The sequence below is a fragment of the Schistocerca cancellata genome, chromosome 2 (genome assembly GCF_023864275.1).
Source record: "Schistocerca cancellata isolate TAMUIC-IGC-003103 chromosome 2, iqSchCanc2.1, whole genome shotgun sequence".
NCBI lineage: Eukaryota > Metazoa > Arthropoda > Insecta > Orthoptera > Acrididae > Schistocerca > Schistocerca cancellata.
This window is the reverse complement of record NC_064627.1, coordinates 741,630,248-741,655,888: the sequence shown is the minus strand read 5'-3', so window position 1 is coordinate 741,655,888 and position 25,641 is coordinate 741,630,248. Positions and strand designations below refer to the sequence as shown.

At 36.4% G+C, this 25,641-nt stretch overlaps 1 protein-coding gene across 3 annotated transcripts in view; it reads right to left on the bottom strand.

The window, feature by feature from the left end:
- Window positions 1-6,397: 6,397 nt before the first annotated feature.
- LOC126162543 (origin recognition complex subunit 4) overlaps window positions 6,398-25,641 on the bottom strand; it is a 90,445-nt gene continuing 71,201 nt past the window's right edge. For all 3 annotated transcript variants that reach the window (XM_049919123.1, XM_049919124.1, XM_049919125.1), the window contains exons 7-8: window positions 19,670-19,822; window positions 6,398-6,801 (exon numbers count right to left, since the gene is read on the bottom strand). In XM_049919123.1, coding sequence (XP_049775080.1) covers window positions 6,607-6,801; window positions 19,670-19,822 — 348 coding nt within the window. In that variant the 3' untranslated portion in view covers window positions 6,398-6,606. The remainder of the gene's footprint in view (window positions 6,802-19,669; window positions 19,823-25,641) is intronic.

The following is a 25,641-nucleotide window of genomic DNA, read 5'->3' as shown; positions in this document are numbered from 1 at the left end:
GAATATCTTACTAAAAGTGGGAATTAATGATATTGGTCTATAGTTGGAGACTTCTTCCTTACTTCCCTTTTTATACACTGGTTTCACTACACTCATTTTTAGAACCGTTGGATAAGTGTTTTCTCTAATGCTGCAATTAATCAGGTGAGTAAGAGGTTTAGAAATTTCTTTTAAGCATGCTTTAGTAATAGCTCTGGATATGCCATCCCATCCAGATGAAAATTTTTTCTTTAGGATGTATATTGCACTGTGAACATCCTGCTCATTCAGTTCCACAAATTCAAATTCGGTACACTGGGTGAGATGGCACCAGATCTCTATCTGTGAATCTGTAATATGTGTAGATTGTTCACCAGAAATGTAGTAGTTATTAAGATTTTACATATACTATCTGGGTTTTTTATAATGTTACCATCATGTCTTATGCTGAGTGGTTCCATGTTCATCTTGTTGGGACCTTTTCGGTATTTGTCAATCAGCTTCCAAGATGCTTTGCTTATGTTGTCAGACTGTTCTAGTGTTTTGCTGTTAATCTGATTCCTTAGATTGACAATTTCAGTTTTAAAAATTTGCTTGGCCCTATTGTATCTTTCCTTGAAAACCTGCATAGTAGTAGCTTTATAAAACTGGTTTAGATCATGTACTTGCTGCCTGAGCCTAATCAGATTTGTTGGGAGTTTTAGTCTAGGATTACTTCCATTTTTACAGTGTTTAATTACCTTCTGGATTTCTCTGACTGGACAACTATATTCATAATGATGCAATAGGGTTGAGTAGAATTCATTCCATTTCTCATCCGACCCTTTTACCTGGTACACAGAATACCATTTCTCATTCGCTAGTTTGTCTTTAAGAGCATTAATATTTGAGGTATTCAGCATTCGTTTCTGTAGCACAATTTTTGTTATTTTAGGCACAACTGAATTTTTGTATTCTATCACCTGACAGAAGTGGTCAGAATAAAGATAATCTAAGTTACTGTAATTTACCTTATCTATAACATCTTTGTTGATTATAGCATAATCTATTCTAGTGGAACATGTGTCCATCACTTTGGTGTCAGAGTTCACTATATTGAAATGGGAGATATGATACTGCGTGAAGAGTCTGACAGAGCATTGAAAGACCTAAGTTGGAACAAGGCCCCAGGAGTAGACAACATTCCATAAGAACTAGTGACAACCTTGGGAAAGCCAGTCCTGACAAAACCCTACCATCTGGTGAGCAAAATGTATGAGACAGGCGAAATACCCTGAGACTTCAAGAAGAATATAATAATTCCAATCCCAAAGAAAGGAGGTGTTGACAGATGTGAAAATTACCGAACTATCAGTTTAATAAGTCACGGCTGCAAAACACTAACACGAATTCTTTACAGATGAATGGAAAAACTGGTAGAAGCTGACCTCGGGGATAATCAGTTTGGATTCTGTAGAAATATTGGATCACGTGAGGCAATACTGACCCTACGAATTATCTTAGAAGCTAGATTAAGAAAAGGCAAACCTACGTTTCTAGTATTTGTAAAGTTAGAGAAAGCTTTTGACAATGTTGACTGGAATACTCTCTTTCAAATTCTAAAGGTGGCAGGGGTAAAATACAGGGAGCAAACGGCTATTTACAATTTGTACAGAAAGCCCTACAATTAATGGTTAAAATATATGTAGTTATCTCTACATCTTTGTCAAAATATCTTAATAAATCATCATACTTGCGAACAATAATCACACCAAGTGGCCAACAGTAGCATGAAGATCCTGGAGATGCTTCAGTACCAAAATTTTCAAAATGCATACATGGGTCACTTGGTAAACCTTTCTCAATAAAACAGTGAACTTAGGAAGAACAGTGAAATTCAAAGCCACAATCTCAGAAGTAAAAAGGAATTTCCATACTGACTGTATCCCTACCTATGATCTAGAATCAAATTTTATACTCTGGTCAATTGTCTTCACCAAGCTGCTGGCAGATATCAGGCGGGAAATAGATAATCCTCAGATATCCAAATACAAAGTAAAAGAGCACCTTTTTATCACCCCTATTATAATTTATCAGAACATTTAGGTTTAGAAATGTAAATTCTAGTCAACATCAATGTTGATATTAAACAGGGTTAAAAGTAACCAGTACATTAATATATGACAGTACTGAGTGTAAAGTTAGATAAATGCCTACTATGGAGCATTACATAAAGATAGTTCAGTAGTTTTAGTGTTCTATCACACTGCAGTCTTCGCTGTCCTAGTGACATAAGGCAAATATTTCTTTATAAATCAGATTTAATGAGTTTTTGCCCATTGTGATATAGAAAATAATTACAAAATGTTTATTTTATGTTTCATGTGGTATGAGCTGGTATCAGAGCATCACAGCTTTTGACACTTTGTTGGTAGCAGAGCACTGCCAACTGGGCAGGTTAATATCATTAGCTGATGACCAGTGACCTTAAGAAGATACAGCTTTTTCGTTCCCATTCTGAAATCATTATTCTCATACTACAACTGTAAAATAAAGAAAAATAACATGAAAAATTGGCCAAATTTAACATTTGTAACTGTTTTGTAACTTATTGAAAATCAACGTAACATTAATCACGATGACAAAACATATGTTAACTTGCATATTGTGAAAATATTGTATTGATGAAGTGCGCAAATAAGCTACACCACTTGAATTTGTTTTGACAGAATTCGTTTACAAGGTTTAGAGACATTAGACAGTTTACTTAAAAGAAAGCATGACAGGATATGCATGTGCTGAGTATATCGAAGATTATAAAGTAATTTAATGAAAATCTCAAATTTAGCAGTATCTCAAGTGTCAAGGAATTAAGTTCATCTCTGAATAATTTCTTATCTAGCATTTGGAACATGATGGTGTAGTGTACATAACTTTAGTAATTACTTGGAATCAAATAATAGAACCATCAGCACTTTTATTTTCGATCCCCATGACTGGTTCTCACCACCAAGACCATTTTCAAGCGGTTATCTGAAAAATATTAAAAAAACAAGATGTAAAAAGTTGTAACAGGTTGTCAGTACACTTTACAGGGTAACTTGCAATGGCTATTAACATGTAATTTGAATCGTTCCATATCCCTGAAAGCGCTCTTTCCAAGTCCCTACTGAAGAATCTTCCTCATTAATATCTGCAGAGTCCACATGAAACTTCCATGTACTTTTTTGGCTCTATCTTTACGTACACTTGACTTTTGAACACTTCTTTTCCTTGATAACAGGTGCAGCATTTGTTGTGAATTTTTTCACACTATTCTTGGACTGATACTGCAGCATTCAAAGTGACCTGCAAACCAAAACCACACTTTCTTTTCAAACATTTTCACTTCAGTTATGACTGGTCAGTAATGCTGTCAAGTTCTCCAACATTTTCTAGTAAATAGCATATACAGCATGTGCATTTCAAATCTCACTCAGATGATGGTCAGCTTGTGCATTTACATTCAAGTTGGAGAAAACATAATCTTACAAAACAAACCTATTTTCTTTTTATCACTTTATAATACCTCTTCCACGAACCGCTACCATACATTGAAACTCTGCTCACATACTTGTTGCTTTTATAAACTATTTATTTGTATGAACTTCCTTTTCAGCACTACTGACAGTAAGCTAACCCGAGCCATCTGGGTCCTCCCCTCCACCAGTACCTTTTCTGAAATGTACAGATGAAAGTTACCCTCACAATACATTCTCTGTTCCTGAAATCAACGTAGCTTCGACCTACGACAACCTACAATCCCCAGACCCTCCACCCAAGAATTTTCACCGCCTATGCCCTACCACATCCTACCTACTCTCACCTCCCACCCTCTTCGAGTGCTGCTCTCTGCCAATGAACCTGCCCATTTTTCCTCTTCCCTGATCCTCTTACCCCCCCCCCCCCCTTCCTGACCCCATAGCTTTCCGACTGTGTGCCTTTTAGCAGTCTAGTCATCTCATGCTCTGTCAGACAGCACTCCCCCCCTCCCCCCCAACCACCACCACACCCATACACTGTTATCCCTTCCACTTCTCCACCCACTCCATATTGTTGCTTCCATTCTAGGTGACAGCTGCATTCTGGTCCAGGCTGCCGGAGATAGCAGTCGTGTGTGTGTGTGTTTTTTTCCTTTTCTGAAAGGCTTTGGCAGGCAACTTAATGTTTCATGTTTATGGTACATAGCAATATATCTTTTCCTTATGTTGTTGATATTTTGATGTGGAGTTTCCACTATTGTATTTTCCATGACTACCGTCACCTCATCAAGACCAAACTAAAAATAAAATTATTCCAGTTATATAACTTAACTTTTGAAGGAGATTTCAAAGTGCTTGTGTTCAATGAACATCTTTGGCCATGCAGTTTCTTTTGTAATTTTTTAACTTCAGTAAATATGTAGACAAAAATTTTGTTGGCAGAACCACAATCTTATTTATGTTAATCTCTCTGTGTAAAAACAGCATAACAAATTTTAGACACAGTTAATGGACAAGGAGGTGAGTGTCCTCTTCTGCATTGTTTTCCAATTTGTGTAGGAATCTATGATTACTTAACAAATAAAACAACTTGCTTCTCTTCTGGCAGCAGTTTATCATAGATCACAGAAGCATTCAGCAGTATTTTCATTTTCAAGTAGTCTTCTGACAGGTGCACATAACTTTAAGTCTATATTACTTACTTTAGTCTGTCATGGTATACATTTTATGGCTGCATATTATACCTTTCTGTAGACAGGAAATTTTCCCTTTGGGAAAGAACATGAATTTGACATAGAGATATCTTCAGAAATTGAGCTAGCTCTGTTCATCATGAGATCTGAGAGGTAGCGGACAACGACAGCACCCAGGTTGATCCCATGTCTCTTAGTTAGTTAGTTACACGTTCCACAGATCATTTTGCACTATAGATTGTAATGATATGGAACAAGTCATTTTACAATCACATCATAAATTAATTTGTACACTTGGTTAATCTGAACAGTTTTTTTATTTGTTTTTATTTTTTGTTACAAAAAGAAAAAATACATACAGATGTGAGTTAGTAATTACTACCCGCCACCTTTTACACATTACAGTAATAAAAATTCTTCTATGGAATAGAAGTAGTTGTCAGGTAGAAACTTTATAAGTTTGGTTTCAAATTTTAATTAGGTGTCTGTCAGACATTTTATGTCACTGTGTACATGATCAAAAATTTTTGTTCTGCATTGTGGACCTCTTTTTCTACTAAAGACAACATTAATGTGGAATTTACATCTGAAGGTTTTTCATTAGAGTTACACATTGTTGGTTTCTCAATAAAATACAAGTTATGAAATAGCTTTGTGTGTCACCCGAGGGTTCCTATCAGAACTGTATGTTGTTCTTAATGAGAAGGAAATGTCTAATGTGAATGTAGCTTTGGGCGTAATCCAAGGGAGTGCTATAGGATCAATACTGTCAGCAATCTAGTGGATAACTATTGAATTTTGATGAGGCTTCTTGCATAGGATACTGTTGTATATAGGGAAGTTAAACATCAAAAAACTGTAGAAAAATGTACAAAATCCTGCAGGGTATCAATGTTTCATTAAAGAATGGCAGTTGAGCCTCTGAAGAAACAAGTGTAACACACTGCAAAGAAAAAAGTGAAAGGGCCATTATTACTTGATGAAAAAATTTGGAATTGATCATTGTAAACAGTAATATCTGTAAAATATGTAGTACTATGAGTTGAGATCAACATAAAGTGGAAGAACCGCGTAAAATTAGTTGTAGGATGAACAGATGCAAGACAGATCCTTTAGAAAAATCCAAAGGATACATCATTTCCCTCTGAAAGAAGCAGCTTACACGATATTAATTATACCCGTTCTTAAGATATTGCTCATCTATCTGGAATAAATTCACGGTCAGATTAACAGAGAATATAGAAAAGATCCCACGAAGAGTTCTACATTTCATTATGGGTTTATGTACTTAGTGCAAATGGAACAGGAAAGGAATGGAGGAATGACTGATATACACAGTATACTCTGCTACGAACTATAAATCGGCTTATGGAGTGCAGATGTAGATGTAGTAGTGCTAAATGCAATAGCTTCTGAAAATCACACTGTTCTTTGGTGAAAGGTGAACTACAGTGCTGTTAGATGCTTTCTCATTTTATGTCATATTTGAGAAACATTTTTGTGCTATTTCATTTTGTATCTGCCTAATTTTCCCAACTGTGTATGTGAAGGGTATTGCGATGAAATATTTTTATATCCTTTTTCCAAGCTTTTGAAACAGACAAGCTACTTACAGTCTATAGTGAGAGCAAGATGGATAATGCATTTTTCTAGTGCATATCGCTGTGGCAGCCAGGTAGGTGGTGAAGATTTTTTTATCTTAATAATACAAATTAAACAAATGAAAACTTATATAAATCATTATTATTATTGTCTTATAAATATTTGTTTGATACAAACAGAGATTAAAATTTTACACCATTTCTCTGAATTAAAGAAGAATATCAGTAACATTGTATAGACATCCTCATGTTACTAAGAACATTATTTGATTTTTAAAAAGAGGTACTAATGCTTATTTATTTGCTATTTGCTGTCTCACATTTTCTTCTTCATTACTGTAAACTACTACAGGCCCACTGAGACACTTCAGTTGGTAGGTTAGGGTAGGCCCTGACTGCAGCATCAATTTGATCGTCTGTTATCATTAACCTGTACATTTTAAATTCGTCTTGCTTTTGCCTCCCAATGGAAAGTTCATTGTACTCTTCTTCATCTTCACCTTCCAAAAGCTTGATAAATTCCATGACCTGAAAAAATGGGGGGTAAGATAATCTGTTTTACAATTAACAATAACCATGAAATATATTTTTAATTCCCTTTCATCAGTGTACTCTCAAACTGCTTCACCAGAGCTGACTATCTTACTGTGTCTAGTCTGTACTTTATATGTATAAAACAAACAGCCATTGGCATGATCAACATAAGAACACAGACTAGAAATAAGGCTTTGAAATTAATGATTTCATTCCCACACTAGGACAAAAAATTAGATATGACACGCACAACAGGAAACTACAGCAAAAACTGACACTGTGTAAAAAGAGAGATGATAAATAATCAAACAATGACAACACAATAAGAGTTGCATGGCATTACTTGCCAGTATCATACTGAGAAAAGAGAAAAATGTTGTCAAATTTTTTAACTTTCAATGCAGGAGATCAATGACGTAGAAATATCTGCACTATTTTCTTCTTTATTAAACAGCCAAGCCTGCTATCACAATAGAACCCTAAGGAGACTAAATTACGGCCAAAATACAGGAAATCCAAATCTGAATGAACTGACTGATCTTGTTTAGCCTAAACCATATATATAAAATTAAATGTGGTGAAGCTTAATGCTTTGCTCACAGATTACATGCAGAAACATTTCCTTGGTGAAATGCTGGATATTACTGTGAAATACACACGATCTTTCATCAGCACAACTGTTCACTATCTTCAGGTGCAATGAACACAATGCTGAGCTATGACTGGAGCCTCCTATTTGTACCCGTCTAAATGGGAAACATACAGGCACGAAGGCACCAAATATGGTGGGCAGTAGCGAAATGTTCCTGATCAACTATGCTATGTCACCTGTCATAACACGTGCGCATTGCTGCCTGGCTACTCCAGCAGACTGTTGGAAACCATGAACTAGAATAAGTGTTCTGCACTTGTGTGGTGGCCACTTCATTCAGTTGTCGTCTGATTACTTAGATAAGTGAGTGACCAGTAGTCTCTCTTTTGGTTGCTGTGACTTAAATATTATCAGCACTGAAACCCATGCTGTACTAATTTTGAAACCAGTTAATCCCTGTTCATGAGATTTGTTTAACTGTGAATTTCAACCTTTCTTTTTATTTTATTTTTCTTTTCTTTTAATTACACTGTCCCAGTAAGACACGTCAATGAGAGAATTTTAGAACCTTTTGTAGACTACGTTGTGCCCCATACTGAGTTAATGGTCAACCATGGCAGACATTCCTAGTTGGTCCAGACAAAATGTCAATGTTTGATGCATTTGTTTTCCATGGTGCAAGTCTGTCCAAAATATGACCACAGTTATAGGGATACTTACAAGTGCCCATCTTTCTCAAATAAAGGTTTTCGTTTAACAGAGAGCAGTAGAGCACTGAATTTTGTTGCTGGAGGGAAGATGCATTTAACTACACATTTTCGTCAGTATCTTCCCATTTGTGAAGATGCACCAACATATGGGAAGATGGACATTCTCCAATTTCTCACACTGTCTGAAACATCCATTTTTCAGGCATATGGTATGATGCAGCTCATCAGAAAAGCTGTCTGAATCCAAAATGGCTTGTGCTCTATGGCCCCCACGTCCTAAGCATGCTACTTTGTTGGTGGACTGCAGGTATAAATCCATTGGTATATGACACACAGCATGACCCAAGGCATCATCGTCTTTTCTCCACATCTGCATAAGCGGGAAGAGTTGTTTGCCGTTTTTTCTCCACATCCATTGTAAACGTAATGTTAGGATGAAGAGAACTGAGATGATATAGAAGTACAGCCTGGAATGCAGTGCCACGAAGCAAGATTACAAAGTTGACATCCAGTGTGGTGTCACAAGGTTTAGGCCTGTCCCACCCCTCATTAAATCGACCAAGACTTATACGAATAATTGTAAGAACAGTTATTATTATTATGTTCTTTAAATTTGTTTTTGTGTTTTCAGAAATACTGTGGGAAGAAAGTTTATTTAAGTTGCAGATAACGTGGAAGACGTTGCCCAACGATCACCACGAAAGTTCAACGTAGCGGCAAGTGGGCAAGGAATAAAACGAATGCTGCAAACTGCTGCGAGCCATGGAAGAGACTGGGCTGTGAGGGCGTCGAGCTTCCTAGGTCATTGTCGGATAACGTCAAAGGAAGAGATTTCTGCTTTCTCTTTGTAAACAGATAGATCGAGTCTTGAAAAGTTCATGTAAAACGTATAGGCGGGTGACACATTAGTTGGGACCCGATGCCTGTAATACTTCCACAGTTATTAAAAAGTTGTTAAATGGCAAAACCAATAGTTCATCATTTATATAGATAAAAAGTAATAAAGATATAGGAAAGGAAGAGTTGTGGCTTCAGAACGAAAAGTGATACATCGCTCAGCAACGAAGAGGGACGTAAACAGTGGGCCTTACGTGGTGAAAACAAATCAACTGATAAAATAAAAGCCACATAACACTGCACCAGGTATTGCCAAAAGTATGTAAGTTTGAAATCCACTGAGCGGAGTGCTTTATCCGCAAACTCTCATACAAAAGACAAGCCACAATGGGTGGCAGTATACTGCCCACTGCGATGCTGTCAATTTGTTCAAAGAATTAGTCACAGAATTAAAAAATAGGTTGAAGTGGACATGTCCTTGAACAAATCTACAAGATCCCCTTCCAGCTTCTCATCAATGAGAATTGCAATTCTGGCAATGACACTCAAGTGATAAGTGAGACCACATCAAAACTAACAAATATATTAAATTATGTGTATCTTAAGTTCTTGAGCTGATGAATGAAGTCTTCCAAGTTGCATATGTGGTTCTCACATTTTCCCACTAAATGGCTATGCTGGGATGCCAGATATATTGCAAGCACCCCAACATTGTTTACAACAGGTCTCAACAGCATACAGTCCACATGAATGTTATGGAATAGGTACAGAGTGAGAAGGAAGGGTGCCTGCGCATGTAATCTCTTGGCTACTACATCATTAGAGATCGCACTGGTCTTAAGGAGCTCTAAAGTTTTTCACTGTATGTTGGCTGTAGGATCCTGGTTTAGTATGCAGCCATCCAATAACTGGTTTAACTTGCGTAAGTACATTTGTCTGAGAGGATAACAGCTGTGTTTCCTTAATATTAGGATCCTCTCTTGGTGATCAAAATGCTGACACTTCTGCAGATGAAATATTGTTCTTGTGTGTTTGCACCTGCGTCAGAGTGTGACAGGTATCCTGCCTGATCTTCTCGGCAGTGACCCTGAGTATTTTTGAGATTCCCCATTCGATTGAGCTAATGATGTCCTCAGAATGAAGTTCATACACTTCTCCAATGCCAATCCACTGTGTTGAGAAGAGGTGTTCCCTTAAGAATGTACATGGTCCATTTATAAATCTTGTCTTGTAGTTTATCTTCTTGTGATAAGCCACCTCTTAAGTGATGAAACTTTTTAATTTGTCATACTCTGGCATACTGCCTCCCTTCATAACACCCAAGTAGCACTACCAACCTACATCCAAGAAAATGCTGATAATCCTAAAGAAATCCACAGGTGAAGTGCCAACAGATCTCAGCCTACAAAGTCCAATTCTGTGGTGCATCTCCTCTCTCCCCAGTTTGTAGTTGTGTCTCTGTTTAATTCTGTTAGCAGCTGCAAGTTTATAAACCTGTCATTCAAGTGCAGGTTGTAATAATTTGAAGATCTTGGCATCTTTACGAGAATGAAACACACAGTGGATCACGTTGTGTCTGTGAGTGGAGTTACTGGTGCGAAGTGTCTGTGAAAAGGTGCCCAAAACAGCTGCAAGAGGAGGAGTAGGAGGAGGAGGAGGATGACATTAGTGTTTATCTCTTTGACAATGAGGTCATTAGAGATGGAGCACAAGCTCACAGTAGGGAAGGATGGAGAAGGAAAGCAGCTGTGCCCTTTCAAAGGAGCCATCCTGGCATTTGCCTTATGTGTGAATTAGGAAAATCATGGAAAACCTAAATCAGGATGACCAGATGCGGGTTTGAACTGTCGTCGCAACAGCTGTGGCCAAGGCAGCTGTGCTTGGAGGTGCATCTGCAATCAAGGATTTAACAGGTATATGCTAATGAAGATAATGTATGGCTTAATATACACCCAAGTGTCATCTCTGTATCGAACAGGATAGCTCTTAATTTCATCTAGTTGATTAGCCCTGCCATCACTTGGGTTTACATGTCATGACTGACAGTAATCGAAGATAACTGCAACCAGAGCCAGTCATTGTGCATTAAAGCACACACATTTTGCATTATGTAAAATTAAATATAATTGTGCAAATTTTGTTATTTACAAGAAAATTTGTGTAGTTTATTTGTTACATGAGAGACAGGACTTTATGAATATTTTGTTTTACATAAAAGCATTGGTAAAACACCCATGGAAAAGTTGGCAATACATTTTAGCGTAACTGATTACTAAGGACTTTGGAGTAAGAATTACTGCAGTGAGGACCCTAACATGGTACAAAATGGTATAATAATAATAATAATGGTTATGCGCTGATCATCAAGATGTGAGATCTGACATTTAATGTGGTGTGATATAAGTTTAAATGACATCTGAAATCAAAGTTGACCTCTCATCAAGATTAAATTGAAAAGAGCTCAAGGTGTCAATGTTAATGGAAGATGACATAACCGTTCGTATATGTATCTCTTCACAGTCAGTGAAAGATTTGCCTGTTGTGCAACATTAGAAAAGTGTTAGCTGAATTTAAAGTTTCCAGACTACCTGATATCTATAGTTCTGTTCCCTCAAAAAGTGCATGGGAACATTTGTAATAATACTGTCTATGTAAACCAGCATTACTATGAGTATTAATGAGTTTTTAATTGCATTTTAAATAGAGGAACAATACATTTTTGTGAAAAAGTAAATTCTGTTCATTTACTGATTTAATATGAATTCTGAAACCTCTGAACCATCATGTTGAAGTTGTTGTGACTATACTTTCTTTAGTTACACTGCTATCAGGTGTTCAGTGTCTATCATTACTAGGCTGAGTACAGAAAACAGCTGCAAGACAAAATTGATGTTTCATCAAAATCCAAGATTGATCAAAAGTAAAGGTGGCACTGCTGAAATCAAATTACATCTTTATCATTTACTACACAAAATGTATAAATGCTGCTGGTTTCTAATGAAGTGGATGTTGTTGTTGTGGTCTTCAGTCCTGAGACTGGTTTCATGCAGCTCTCCATGCTACCCTATCCCGTGCAAGTTTCTTCATCTCCCAGTGCCTACTGCAACCTACATCCTTCTGAATCTGCTTAGTGTATTCACCTCTTGGTCTCCCTCTACGATTTTTACCCTCCACGCTGCCCTCCAATGCTAAATTTGTGATCCCTTGATGCCTCAGAACATGTTCTACTAACCGGTCCCTTCTTCTCGTCAAGTTGTGCCACAAACTCCTCTTCTCCCCAATTCTATTCAATAACTCATCACTAGTTATGTGATCTACCCATCCAATCTTCAGCATTCTTCTGTAGCACCACATTTCGAAAGCTTCTATTCTCTTCCTTATGGAGTGGATATGATTGACTAAAAAGTGAGCGAGTGAGATAAGTTATTTACTATTTTATTGTGTCTTCAGGTTGTTGCGGGATAATGAATGATCTATCAAATTTTGGATGTGCAACCACTGACACTATTTAATCACATGATATTTTTGTTGTGTAACAATAGGTCATCTTCCCAGAGATCTGACAGACTGAAGTTACAGTGCTCACTTTGGCCTTTTAAACCCATGCAACGCACCCCTATGCAAGCAATGCTACAGTTGTTGTTCAGTTGCAAAGCGCTAAGCATAAACTAAATCTGTAATTAGCTGGTCAATCAATGCCGAGATATTTATATGCCATGAGTTGCTTGGAAGTTTTGGTTGAGAGCAAAGATGATGGCATCTTTGGACACACGGTTTATCAGAAACAGATTCATATGCATTTATATTTACATGAAAACAGGCACCACCGTCCTTCATGAATGATGGGTGTACTTTAATTCACGGAACACACAGCATTGCTGATGAGAGCAGTCTGCAGACAAGCTTCGACACTTTAAAAAAATGTTTGAAGCAAATAAGTACCCTCTACAGATAAAACTGAAGGTGGACTCAATGTGTGAGGGAGATGACACCAAGAGATTCAAATCCACAGTTTTTGTGCCATAAGTGGGAAGCCCATCGTCAAAAATAGGTGATATCTTCACAAAGTACAAAATGAAAGTGGTTTTCCGCCCTCCACTGAAGACAGGAACCGTTTTTGTTACATCAAAGATGACTTAATACTCCACAAGGCTGAGGTTTACAAGATCCCCTGCAAGTGTGCCCTGTCATACATCAGAGTGATGCACGGAGCACCAGAGGTACACCAGGCTCTTACAGCCCAATAAATCAGCTGTGTCAGGGTACTAAATTGACAATGGTCACTATGCAGTATGACAACATTGAAATTCTAATGTCAATTTCATCTTTTTGGGAGTCAGTGCTGAAGCAAGCAGAGAATTTAATTAACAGAGATAGTGGTTTCAGCTTGGGAAAAGCATAGAATACGGTGCTCACTTTAATAAACTCTCAAAGATATTACTACACAGTTAGTCATAAATCAATATTTCAAGACTTGTCAACCAGCTAACCACATATCCAGTTTATGCACAGCTCTTTGCCAGTAACTGCGGTCATTGAAACTTGTGTATCTGTGGCCACATGTGTAACAGCACGTTCTGTGGATTTAAAAGACCTGAGCAAGCACTGTAGCTTCAGTCTGTCAGCTCACCCAGAAGATCATTGAAAGTTATATGGTTGAAAGTTAATATCAGGAGATGAAATAGCGTTTTAGCAGCTGTATGCAAGAAATTTCGTGTACGAGGTCTTTCAAAAAATTCCAGAGCTTTGTCCACAAATATTTTCTACGCATACATGTTACTTATTGTGCATGGTCTCCTTCAAAAGACTCTTCTCCACAATTGATACACTGCTCCAACACTGTTTTCACTTCCGGAAGCAGTCTTGGTATGTCTCCTGCTGGATCGCATGATGCACCGTCTGCAAATTTTCTTTTATCTCATCAATCCTTGCAAATCTTCATATTTCACTGGGGTTTTGAACTTAGGAAATTTAAAAAAAAAAAAAAAAAAAAAAAAAAAAAAAAAAAAAAAAAAAAAAAAAAAAAAAAAAAAAAAAAAGAATGTCCGCAGGGGCCATGTCTGGAGAGTATGCAGGATGAGGCAGCACAGTGGTTTCATTTTTCGTGCAACAGGCACACACCAATAGGGATGAAAGTGTGGGTGCCCTATCGTGATGCAAAGAGACATGAACTGTCTTCACATTTCAGGCCATTTCCTTCTCACGTTTTCTCACAGGTGTCCCAACACGTCCCAGTAGTACCATTGATTAGCGGTGTGTCCCTATGGCACGAATTTATGATGAACTAATCCTTCAAAGTCAAAGAAAACGATCAGCATGGGTTTGACATTTGACCTGGCCTGACAAGCTTTTTTTTTGGTTTTGCAGAACTTTTCCCAATCCACTGTGAAGATTGAAAATAGGTCTCAACATCATTACATCTCCTCATCAGTTATGATTCTCCTACGGAAAATCTGGTTCTGATCTGGATGATCCAAAACCTCTTCACACATTGCAAGGCGAAGATATTTCTGGTCTTGACTCATGAACCGTGGAATGAACTGGGCAGCAACACGATGATTCCAAGATGCTGTGTCACGATTTCATGACACGATCCAACTGAAATGTTAAATTTTTCTGCAATCTCTCTGACAATCAGTCTTCAATTGGCACACACAATTTTGTTGTCGTTCCTGACATGAATGTCATTGGTAGACATCGAAGGGCGTCCTGCATAAGGGTCATCTTTAACTTCCGTCTGGCCATTTTTAAACTGTCAGCCATTCGTAACACCGAGTAGGGCTGAAGCCCTCTTCACCATAGCCTTCCTGCATCATTTTCTGAAGTTTCAAGCAAAATTTAATGTAGATGCATTGCTCCTCTAACTCTGCCATCACAAAATTCGCAAACTACACTACAAAATGTTCTACTCAATACAGCACTGAACAATAACTAACACACAGACAACAATGAAACTTCTGGCAGTTACACATTAAAACGTGTGTGTGCGCAAGGATATCAACCACATTTTACTCCAACACACCACTGGTGCAAAATTACAAATGTTCCGGAATTTTTTGAACAGACCTCATATCTCATATATGTCCAGTTTACAAGATACATTATTATCATACAAATATACAGATAAATGAGCTTTGCTTCAACATTTACTTGTGTTACTCACCATCAGTATTAACAGGATAACAAGTGATCAGTATTTCTGGGAGAAACTTGCAACTGTTCATAGTTATTTGTGACTGCAAGGACTAGTGCTGGTAAACAATACATTCTGGACATTGTTTTATGTGACCACAGACAGTGGTCATGTGTGTGAGAGTTGTGCTTGTGTGTATGTGTGTGTGTTTTCTGTGTTAGAAGTAGGCATTTTGGCTGAAAGCTCACATATATAGCAGTCTTTTTGTTGTGTCTGTCTGCAACTCAACATTTCTTCTATGTCGTGCATAGCAATCTATCCTTTTCATAATATTGTCACTTCTTTATTAGTTAAAATATGGGTTCCTTTGGTTCATCTGGACACAAATTTCCCATACATGAGAAAGCTAATCTACAATAATTTAGTTTGGAGATAACATAGTTTTTGCACGTCAGAACTGTTATGTACCAAAAATCATCATTTACATTCACAACTACATTACAGATTTAAAAATTCCTTATATGTTCCAAAATAATTTTTCCCCAGGTCTTCATTTAGAATGTACGATTATCTACCATAGACACACATTTCCAATGGATTTTCATCCCAATGAAGGTACTTCCATATTCAGATGAGGGGTTGAACATGAAGACATGTTCAAAATTAACACTGACTAACAAATTGAGTACATAGATTTGCCACTTAATTTTTCAATAAGTTCGAATAACATTTCCCTTTATTGTCTGCAATGTTTGTGTCAGCTGCAGGAAGGGAATGTGAGGAAAAGAATGTGTAACTCTTTGAAACATCATGCATGCAGCTAGGTGTGTGATGTACTAATAACAAAGGTAGTAGCTGTGTCACTGTCAGACAGCAAACATACATTCTACAAAATGTGTTACCAAAATACTACTCTACTGAGTGTAATACTGAAGAATTAAGAAGTCGTCATACTGTTTTCATTATTTTACAGAATTTACCAAACAAAAGTAAATGGATAAAAATTAACCAGTAGCACTAAATACACAAGATGCTGGTCAATAGCTACTCAGACCAAGTGCAACAAGGACTACAAAAATATTTTATTGGTTGCAGTAAACTATCAGAAGATTTTTAATAACACCCCAAAATTTCATCATTACTATGGAGAAAAAAAAATTCAACGTCTCTTGAATGGCCTCCGTTGAATAGGATTTTGATGACTGTAACTCAAGACACTGGAGAGGCCGAAAGAACAAGAAATAAGAAAAAGTGAGTAACAAGAAGTATGTTGGATAAAACTGATGAAAGCAGAAATGGAAAAAAACAACAATTTAAAAGAAGGCAGAATACAGTCCATAAAATTGAACAATGAACTGAAAGTTAACTGACCAGGCAAGAGAGGATTGTATGAGAACACAATGTGAGGAAACAGAAGAAGGAAAAGTGGAAGAAATTTACAGAATAGTGAAATCCTTAACAAGAATAGCTGCAAGGAAAATAAACAAACAAGGAATGTTAAATAAACATGGGAAAAGTACTGTATGTATACAAGGAGAAGAAAATTTGGATAGATTACATGTAACGGTTATATGGTGCACAGGTAGATAACACCAGACTGGTTTTAGTAGATGAAGGGCAACAGAATGAAGACGACTGAGGTCTTAAGATACTGAAGTGGGAATTGGAGAAAGCAATTCAAAGCTCCAGAAAAAGAAAGCATCGGGCTGTGATACGTTACATCTGAGGCACTGAAAGTATTAGGTCCAAATTCAACAGCCAGACTGACTGGGGTAGTAAACACAATTTAGGACATAGGAATTTGGACTCAAGATCTACTTCAGACCATTGAAGTATCTTTACCTAGAAAGTGCAACACAAAAGGATGCAAAGTCTATACAATCATAGTTTTATGTCATGTTACAAAGGCTGTAATAAAACAATGGAAACTCCAGGTAGGGATATCAACAATGCAGGAAAAGATACATTGCTACTTACCATAAAGATAACATGCTAAGTTGCAGACAGGCACAATTAAAAGACACTTACTCAGCCTTTGTTGGAAACACACACACACACACACACACACACACACACACACACACACACACACCATATTCATTCGCACAAGCAAGCACACTTCATGCACAAATGACCACCAACTCTGGCAACTCATGCCAGAATGCCTATAATGAGAAACATAGTCAGGAGAATTGACAAGATAACAGAGGAAAATACTGGTGAAGACTATTATGAGTTCAGAAAAGAAAGAAATGAGAAACATTACAGACTGTCTGAGGATGACTGGGGAAAGTACGACGGAAATGAACAATCAACTGGAGAAGGCATTCAACAGAGAAAACTGGAATATACTGCTGATAATTTTCAAAGAAGGTGGTATAGACTGGAAAGACAGAATATTAATAAAGAAGATACATTAAAAACAATCTGTGACAGATTTGGAAATGGAAAGATGGGCATTGGAAAGGGTGTAAGGAAAAGATGTTCACTCTCAATGAAGCTATTTAACATACATGGAGAAGAACTGTCAGGTAGGGCCATTCAGGATGTAAGACACACTGTAATGGCAGGAGAAAGAATAAATGCTATAAAATATGCAAACTATCAAGCAGTGCTGGTGGAACCAGAAGAGGAGGTACAGAGTATGTTGCACAAAGAATGAGGAGTATGAAATTACGATAAATATATGAAAGACAAGAGTGATGAGAATAAGGAAGAAGGAAGATCAGGTAAACATATTCAGAAGAAAAAAGATAGAGCAAGCAAAATCCTTTAGGTACTAATGGTTCAAATGGCTCTGAGCACTATGGGACTTAACATCTGAGGTCATCAGTCCCCTAGAACTTAGAACTACTTAAACTTAACTAACCTAAGGACATCACACACATCCATGCTCGAGGCAGGATTCGAACCTGCGACCGTAGCAGCCAGACTGAAGCGCCTAGAACCGCTCAGCCACACTGGCCAGCACTTTCTGTACTTGGGAAGTTTAATGACATGGAATGGAACCTGTACAGAAGATATAAGGGGTAGGGTACCTATGGGAATAAGAGTACTTGAAAAGGTGAAGTAGTTACTAGGTTTAGAAGAATTTCAATTGAGCTGAGGAAAAGATTTGCTTAATGTTATCTCTGGAATGTAGTGCTATAAAGCAGTGAATCTTGAACAGTTAAAAAGAAAGCATGATACTTAGATTTGAAATTGGCTATGGAGAAGAATACTTTAGGTGAAATGGACTGAGATTTAAGAATGCTGAAGTGATGAAGAACGTAGGAGATGAAAGAAAGTTACTGGAAGTGATTAGAAAGAAGAAAAAATCTTGTCTGGGACATATACTGCATTGGAATCATCTGCAACGAAGAATTGTAGTGTACATTCCTAGAACACTCAGCCAATATACTGCTTCCTCCTGCGTGTATCTCATGAAAAGGCTGTGAAGATCAAATCAGAGATTCAAGCCCAAACACAGGCTTATAAGCAATCTTCCTTTGTGCGAACCATTTACAATTGGGGGCAAAAAAAAAAAAGAGGAAGTGACAATGGTCCACAAGGTACCCTCTGCCACACACTGCAAGAAGGCGTATGAAGTATAGGTGTAGGTGAGGGAAAAAGTGAAAGGAATGAGAAGATGTAGGCAGAGAATTAGAATGAAGAATGACATCAGAAGAGGATGAACATACAAAGACATGAAAGAAGAACAGGACACAAAGTAGAGCCTGAACGATATTGGCACATATTGGATTATTCATAGACAGCAAAAATTAAAAGTCTACAAACAGCATTGTAAGAAGTTGACCTTTTATTAGACTAGGTACCAAAGATAGAAAGTATCTAGTTACCTACCATAATAATACAGTTATAGTTAATTTTGCAAAATAAATAGTTTATTGACTTCAGCTGCGGTAGTCCAGACGTTTCTATAGGACAACGAAGAGAAAACATACATAAAATAAGCTAGCATTTTTGTTCGAACATCACTACTAAATGTGTAGCTTACATCTACTGATTGTAATTGTATATACACTATATCTGTTTTAGTAAGTATTCGGATGCTCCCACATATTGTTCAAAGTGACAGTGAAGATCTGTGTGTCAGTCACCATCAGTAACACTCCCATCCCAGCCCTTCTCCCCTACACAGTTACCAAAGCTCTACAATGTTGTACCACTAAAAAATGACATGATCTTCAAAAGAGAAGCATTCTTAGCATATCCTCAATATCGTAACTCAGTTTGCTGTCCAATCTATTGACTGAATACTAAGAAATGGCTTTGTCATTCTCTTTAACAGATCTCTTTCCAGAAAGTAACAACACTGGATACCCCAAGGCATTTTGTACCAGCTACATCATATCTCTCATGACTACTACTGCCCAATACTGTGTGTAGTAATTAATTTGCCAAAGTCTACATAATACAAAAGAAACTTTGCAGCTATGAACAAGTAACAGAGAGCCAACAGGACTGTCTACATATATTCTTAGACACACTATATTAGTCTGATTAGAAACAAATAGACTTGAAAGAGGAAGTTTTTGAGCTTTGGTAAAGATAAATGATCTGAAAGTTGTTTTCAGTAAATATGTTTACCTTCAAATGCTGGAATGCTTTAAGAATAACTGATCTCTGTGTGACTAAAATGGATGAATTCTGACGGACAAATCTTAAATAGGATCGTAGAATAAGTTCAAAATTGAAAGGTTCTCCATTATATATTTCTGTGAAATGTTTCATGGCAATCACCTGAAAAAAAGTAAAATGTAATTCTATAAAGTTCAATACAGGGTGACATCTTATGTTTCTACATAAACTGCTGAATGCATTATTTTGCTGATACAAAAACAAAATAACTTTCCAGATAAAACAGACAGCACCAAAATTTGCAATCACCAAAAGACACATTAATAAGAGAGAAAAATCACATAACCTACTGAGACAATAATTACTTCACACTATTCATGGGATCATTGGCCCCATTTGGAATGAAACTGTGCAACATCTCACAAAAAGCTTGAAATGTTATAATTAGAATGGGATATAACTCATTGCACTATCTTCCCTCCCCCACACAACTACATAAGTTGTTACATAGCTGTGGAAGGATATAATGACTTTTCTGTTTCTATTTATGTGAGAAATAATTACTGATCAGGAAACTTGTGTAATCTAATCTTTGTGCTGTGTATATGTACATTAGTAACAATTTCATTGTCAGTTTCAGGCCAATACTTTCACTCTTTAAAATACTCTTATACAATTTAAGGGAATGTCATTTTACTTAAAAACTTAAGTATTAGCCATTTTGTTATACCACCCACCAAGCAATAAACCTTTTTAAATATTAATTAATTCATTCATTATTACATTTTATATAAACAATGAAATCTTTAAAACAATATAATTATAAAGACAATTCCTGGATCGAATAATATATACACAGTCATGGCCACAGGCTTGTGCATGGTTGCATATGTATTTCAACTAGAGAAACAGCAGGAGCTCGAAAGCTAGTATAAATACTTTTTTCTGTCATGCATATCATTGCACCATTGTCAGTCAGCTGTAGGTGAGCAGTTGCCTTTCCTTTATACTATGTATTAAAGTAATACAACTTTGAAGTAAATCAAACATTTCTATAATTAGAAAACTTAGTACTTTAAGTAAGTGTAGATCAAGATTCTAGCAAATTTTAAATATACAGTTTATAAATCAAAATTCCGCAGCAAAACCAATAACATTATAGCAATAAAAAAAGTATTTTCTAGGTAATATAAACTTGAAAAAATATGTAACATAAGGGAAAAGCTACCACTTACCTATAGTGGACTGATGTGTGGAGCGGAGAAATGTGTAACAGAAAATAGTATCCACTCTATCTTTCGATCTCTTATCTTTTTTCTAGTAGAATTACACACATTCAAACACACAACCACACAGACAACCAAATGTACACACCCGAGGCCATGAAGAACATAAATTGTAATGTAATTTTGATTTTTACTTGGTAATTGTTGTCGGAAAATAAATTGCAAAGGGTGGGAAAAAACCATTTATTTACTTCAGTGGCGATACCTACTTATACTTTTATGCTACTTGAAAGAAATGAGACATTACCATCAAGAAGCTGGAATGTCCCGTCCCCCCCCCCTTCTTTTCCCTGATCCTTATCCTGTATCTTGATGTGTTATCCCATGTGAAAGTGTGCAAACGTTTTCTAAATATATGTGAGTCATGTAACTCAAATGGAACACGGGTGCCAGCCCAGTATTCACCTTGTTCGATGTGGGAAACCACATAAAAACAACATCTAGGGTGACCAGCACACCAGCCCTCGTTAATCCTACAAACGAATTCAAGCTGGAGCCAGTACACTTCTCCAAATTCCAGAGGTGTCACGCCAGCATTCACAGCTATCCGGGCAGGAATATGACTGCCTAAATGCTTCACTATAATTTTATTTATTCATAATTACTTTCAATAATACAACAATATTCTGGTTGACCTATTACAGCAACATCTTGATTTAAAAAGCCTGCAAATACTATATAACTAACAATGTCTACTGAAATAAAGAGAAACTTAACACTTTCATCATACTGTATGAAGCATTGTACACTGGGACATTAAAATGTATTCTTGTCAAGGAACGATGTTCATTCATATTGTTAATTTCACCAGTTTCATTGCATCACCAAAATATGAAATAGGCTATTTTCCTGTGTTAAAAACATGTTTTGCTTTGTTGATATTCTGATTGATAACAACATTTAAATAGCACTTATGATCATTATTCTCACAAAACATCTGTTACTTTTAAATAATTAAAGCTTAAAAATCATTAAATAATCAAATTCTGGCCACGTGATCCAAGAATGCTCTGTTACTGGCTGATGCTTTAGTGATGTGACAGACTAGGAGTAAGATGAAGCTATATTTGTGTTATAGGAGAATTAGCAGAAGTTACAAGGTGTTAATGTACTTTTTCTGCAAACAAATTAGCTATTTAATGATGGAAAACCAATTACATCTTTTAAGTAACAATAAAAATAAATTTTGTGAATGCTGATAGCGGAAGCCTTGTGAAAGTTAATGCATTTATGCTTCACCCATTTACAGCAGCAACATGTGAACGACGGACAGTCTTTTCTCTTCTTCCTGCAACATCTTTAAACTTGCTCAAAAGTAATGAATTGCAGAACTTTTGGAAAAGGGTACATATACTGTAACTAAATTGTCAATTATCAGTCATGAGCTACAATCCAAAGCACAATAAAATCGTCCTTTGCAAAACTTTGTTCCGAGGTCCTCTACAGAAGATACTCAGCCAAGATACTGCATCCAGCTGGTGTCTGGCGGCGTAATGGACGGCGCATCCGACTACAGAAAAAGAGGTATCCTGGAAGGGTCATGTATATTTCAAAGTTTTACATGAAATACGAAAATAGCATTAACAAGAACTGATTGTAGCAGTTGTTTTCGATTGTAGGATGTATTATATATAGCTTCACATTAGTCTTGGTCTGAGAAATGAACAACAGAGGATAAATACTTTTATTTCACAAACAAACAATTCATGTTTTTGAAAAGAACTGCTAGTAGTGAAGATATCATCATATACCTACAGTACAGTGAGGTGTACAATGATGAGACTGTCTGTGATGTTTGTTACTGTAGAATAATGATGTCTGATGCAGACTTACTTGACCTTTATTTAAGATGACAAAGCTGCAAAAGTTTAAATAACAAGGATCCTAGCTGGACAATACGAAGATAAAAAAATTGTTTCTAATAAAGCAGAAAGTGTGTTGTAACATTTTTGAATGTGACGTGTGAACAGCGATTGCAAATGAAAGCGCATGTAAACAGCAAGGAAAATACAATAATATTCTGTTTCTGATCACTGTGGTAGAGGTTTGTAATTGTGATTTAGTTTCCATATGAGAGGACTGTCGAGTCATTTTACAAATAAGTTAAAGTGTTCTTTAGTGTTAGGTTCAAACCAGTAATCTATGAACATAATTTTATAAAATTAAATGGTCTACGGCTTTTAACAACTGAGCTATACTGAATAACTGAGGTGTAGTTGGGTAAAACAGCAATTTTCAGGAGTAGTTTAATTTCGCTGAATGGTGCCATCCTTCGTTGTAAGTGAACTTGTGCGTCAACATTGCAATTTACTAGTACAGTGCAATCATATTTTATGCATCTTCTCATTCTTTAGAACACTCAAGAACAACTTTTCAGTAGATTTTATAGATGTATTTATACACTATGACACTACGCACCATATGTAACCCATTTTCTGAAAAGTAAATTCCAAAGCAAGACATCACTGTGAATTAGCATTATGACAGTAGAAGCAACGAGTTAGCCAGTGACATCACAGGTATCACATGACTCGAATGAAGCGTGGCCTATCAAATTATTTGAATCTTATTTCTGTTTTTATAAAAGAAGAAAAAAAGTATGTTAGGAACATAAAATGATGTGATTAATCATCCAGGACAATTTCCAGAAAACAGTAAAATAACGTATTACATAGGTAAGAGAGGTACATGTGACATGATTTATGGGTATTTTTGACATGTTTAATACAGGTAGGTCTTTCAGCGACCAAATTATTAAGTTCTTTCTGTACGAGGATACATGTATGAAAGCCTCTTACAATGCTTCACGTTTCGCAGTATATGGTGATGGCTTATTCTAACAAACCAGCGCCATTTAGTTACTTCAGTTTTGCTATTAAGCTTTTGTATGTATCTTATAAAGAATTTGCACAGTTTTCAAATCAGGATGATGTGTTACTAGTTTGACCAGAAGACTATTACTGGAACTAGTTATGAAAAAGTGGTCATACTGCAGCTTCTTAGTGGTCATGTCTTCTTTTTCAAATACATCCTGTCAGAAACATTGAACTGCTACTTTATACTGTTTTCACCATTTCGATATAGTTGTTTAGTACCTGTGGTGATAGTTACCTATCCAAAGGAATGATATATATTCCTATGTTTTTTACCAATGAATGATTCTTGTAAATGAAAGCTTGTATACATAAGGTATCAGAGGTGAGAGCACAGACATTGTGTGGGTTTGCTATTTTATTTGCATGTGGCATGTCAGACTGATGGACATCACTTGTTTTAAAGATGTGGTGGCAATTGCAAAAACTTCACAAGAGGAAATACCTACCTGGATGCAAATATACAAGTTTTGGGAATCATCAACCTACATACTTTGACGAGGTGCACGAGTCCTAATAAGATATATATAAATAATTTTGACAATGCTTCTCATGAGATGTAAAGATACAAATGAACTGTTCTGTTCATTTCTCTAAGTTGAGATTTCATATTGGGGGGTTGTGACTGACTATTGATGCAATCCATTTAGTCATGCACATGTTTACTAGCAATAAATGATTTATTAAAATGAATGGACTTTTCTTTTAGTGAAATTGGAGCTGTACTTTTGAGTTTACTTAGAGCAATAAACTGCAGTTGTAGAAGAAGTTTGGCACAGATTTTCAAGAAGTCACGGTTGAGAAACATAAAAAGTTTATGAAGAAAGTGCATTAAATAATACAACGTACAATTTTTGGAACATCTCAAACCGTATTAAATTACACACTTTACATCATCAGATTATAAACTTTCCTTGGACCTACACAGAAAGACCTTTGGGACACAATTTATTAGTAACTAAGTGTTTTAATGCCACAGCATATCTTCTACTATGCCAGTTTATTATTAGCTATTGCTCATTTTAATGCAGTAGCACATTTTGAAATAATAATACACATTATGTCTCTACCTTTATAGTGCCTGGAGACAAAGGAGGCCACGTGTGTCAGATGAATGACTTTGTCAGATACCTAAAATCTAACAGTTGCAGTATTAAATGAGCCTGTCTGCCATTCTATACTTCCTCTATAGGTGAGAAGCAACCTGTCTTAATCGGTCTGTATTTCATCAAATTTGACTACATGATCTCGTACACTGTCAGATGCTTCTCACGATACTCCTGTCAAACTAAATCAATGTCTTCCACTGAATGGACATAATAGTTTTTATGTTATTTATTTCAAATATATTGAGCAGTTATGCATTCACCAACATGAAGCAGCGCCTTTTTTTTTATGACAAAGATGTTTCTTTGCCTTGGAGTTAGTCTATATCCACACAGCAAGTTGGTCATCAATATTCAGCGTATTTTCTTCTGGTTTCATTAAATTACCAATGACAACATCAAACACTCCTTCACACTCTAAAAGAGCCTTTGTAACATCTATCAGTTTGTCCCATTTTCCTCACCTGGCATCTTTTCAAGCTGTTGCTTTTCACCTATTATCATTAACTATTATGTAGCTATAAAATGTTGAACTATTGTGGGAAGCGTTTATGACTGTTGCACTTTATTGCCACAAAACTTCAATATCCTAGTCTCATAGCAAGCTTTGCTACAATTTTGGTAGTGAATGAATATAGTACTTATATAATGACACTGGTATCTGGTGTAATGGGTCTGGGTGAGAATGAGGAAGTATGTGGTCCGTAGTGTCATTC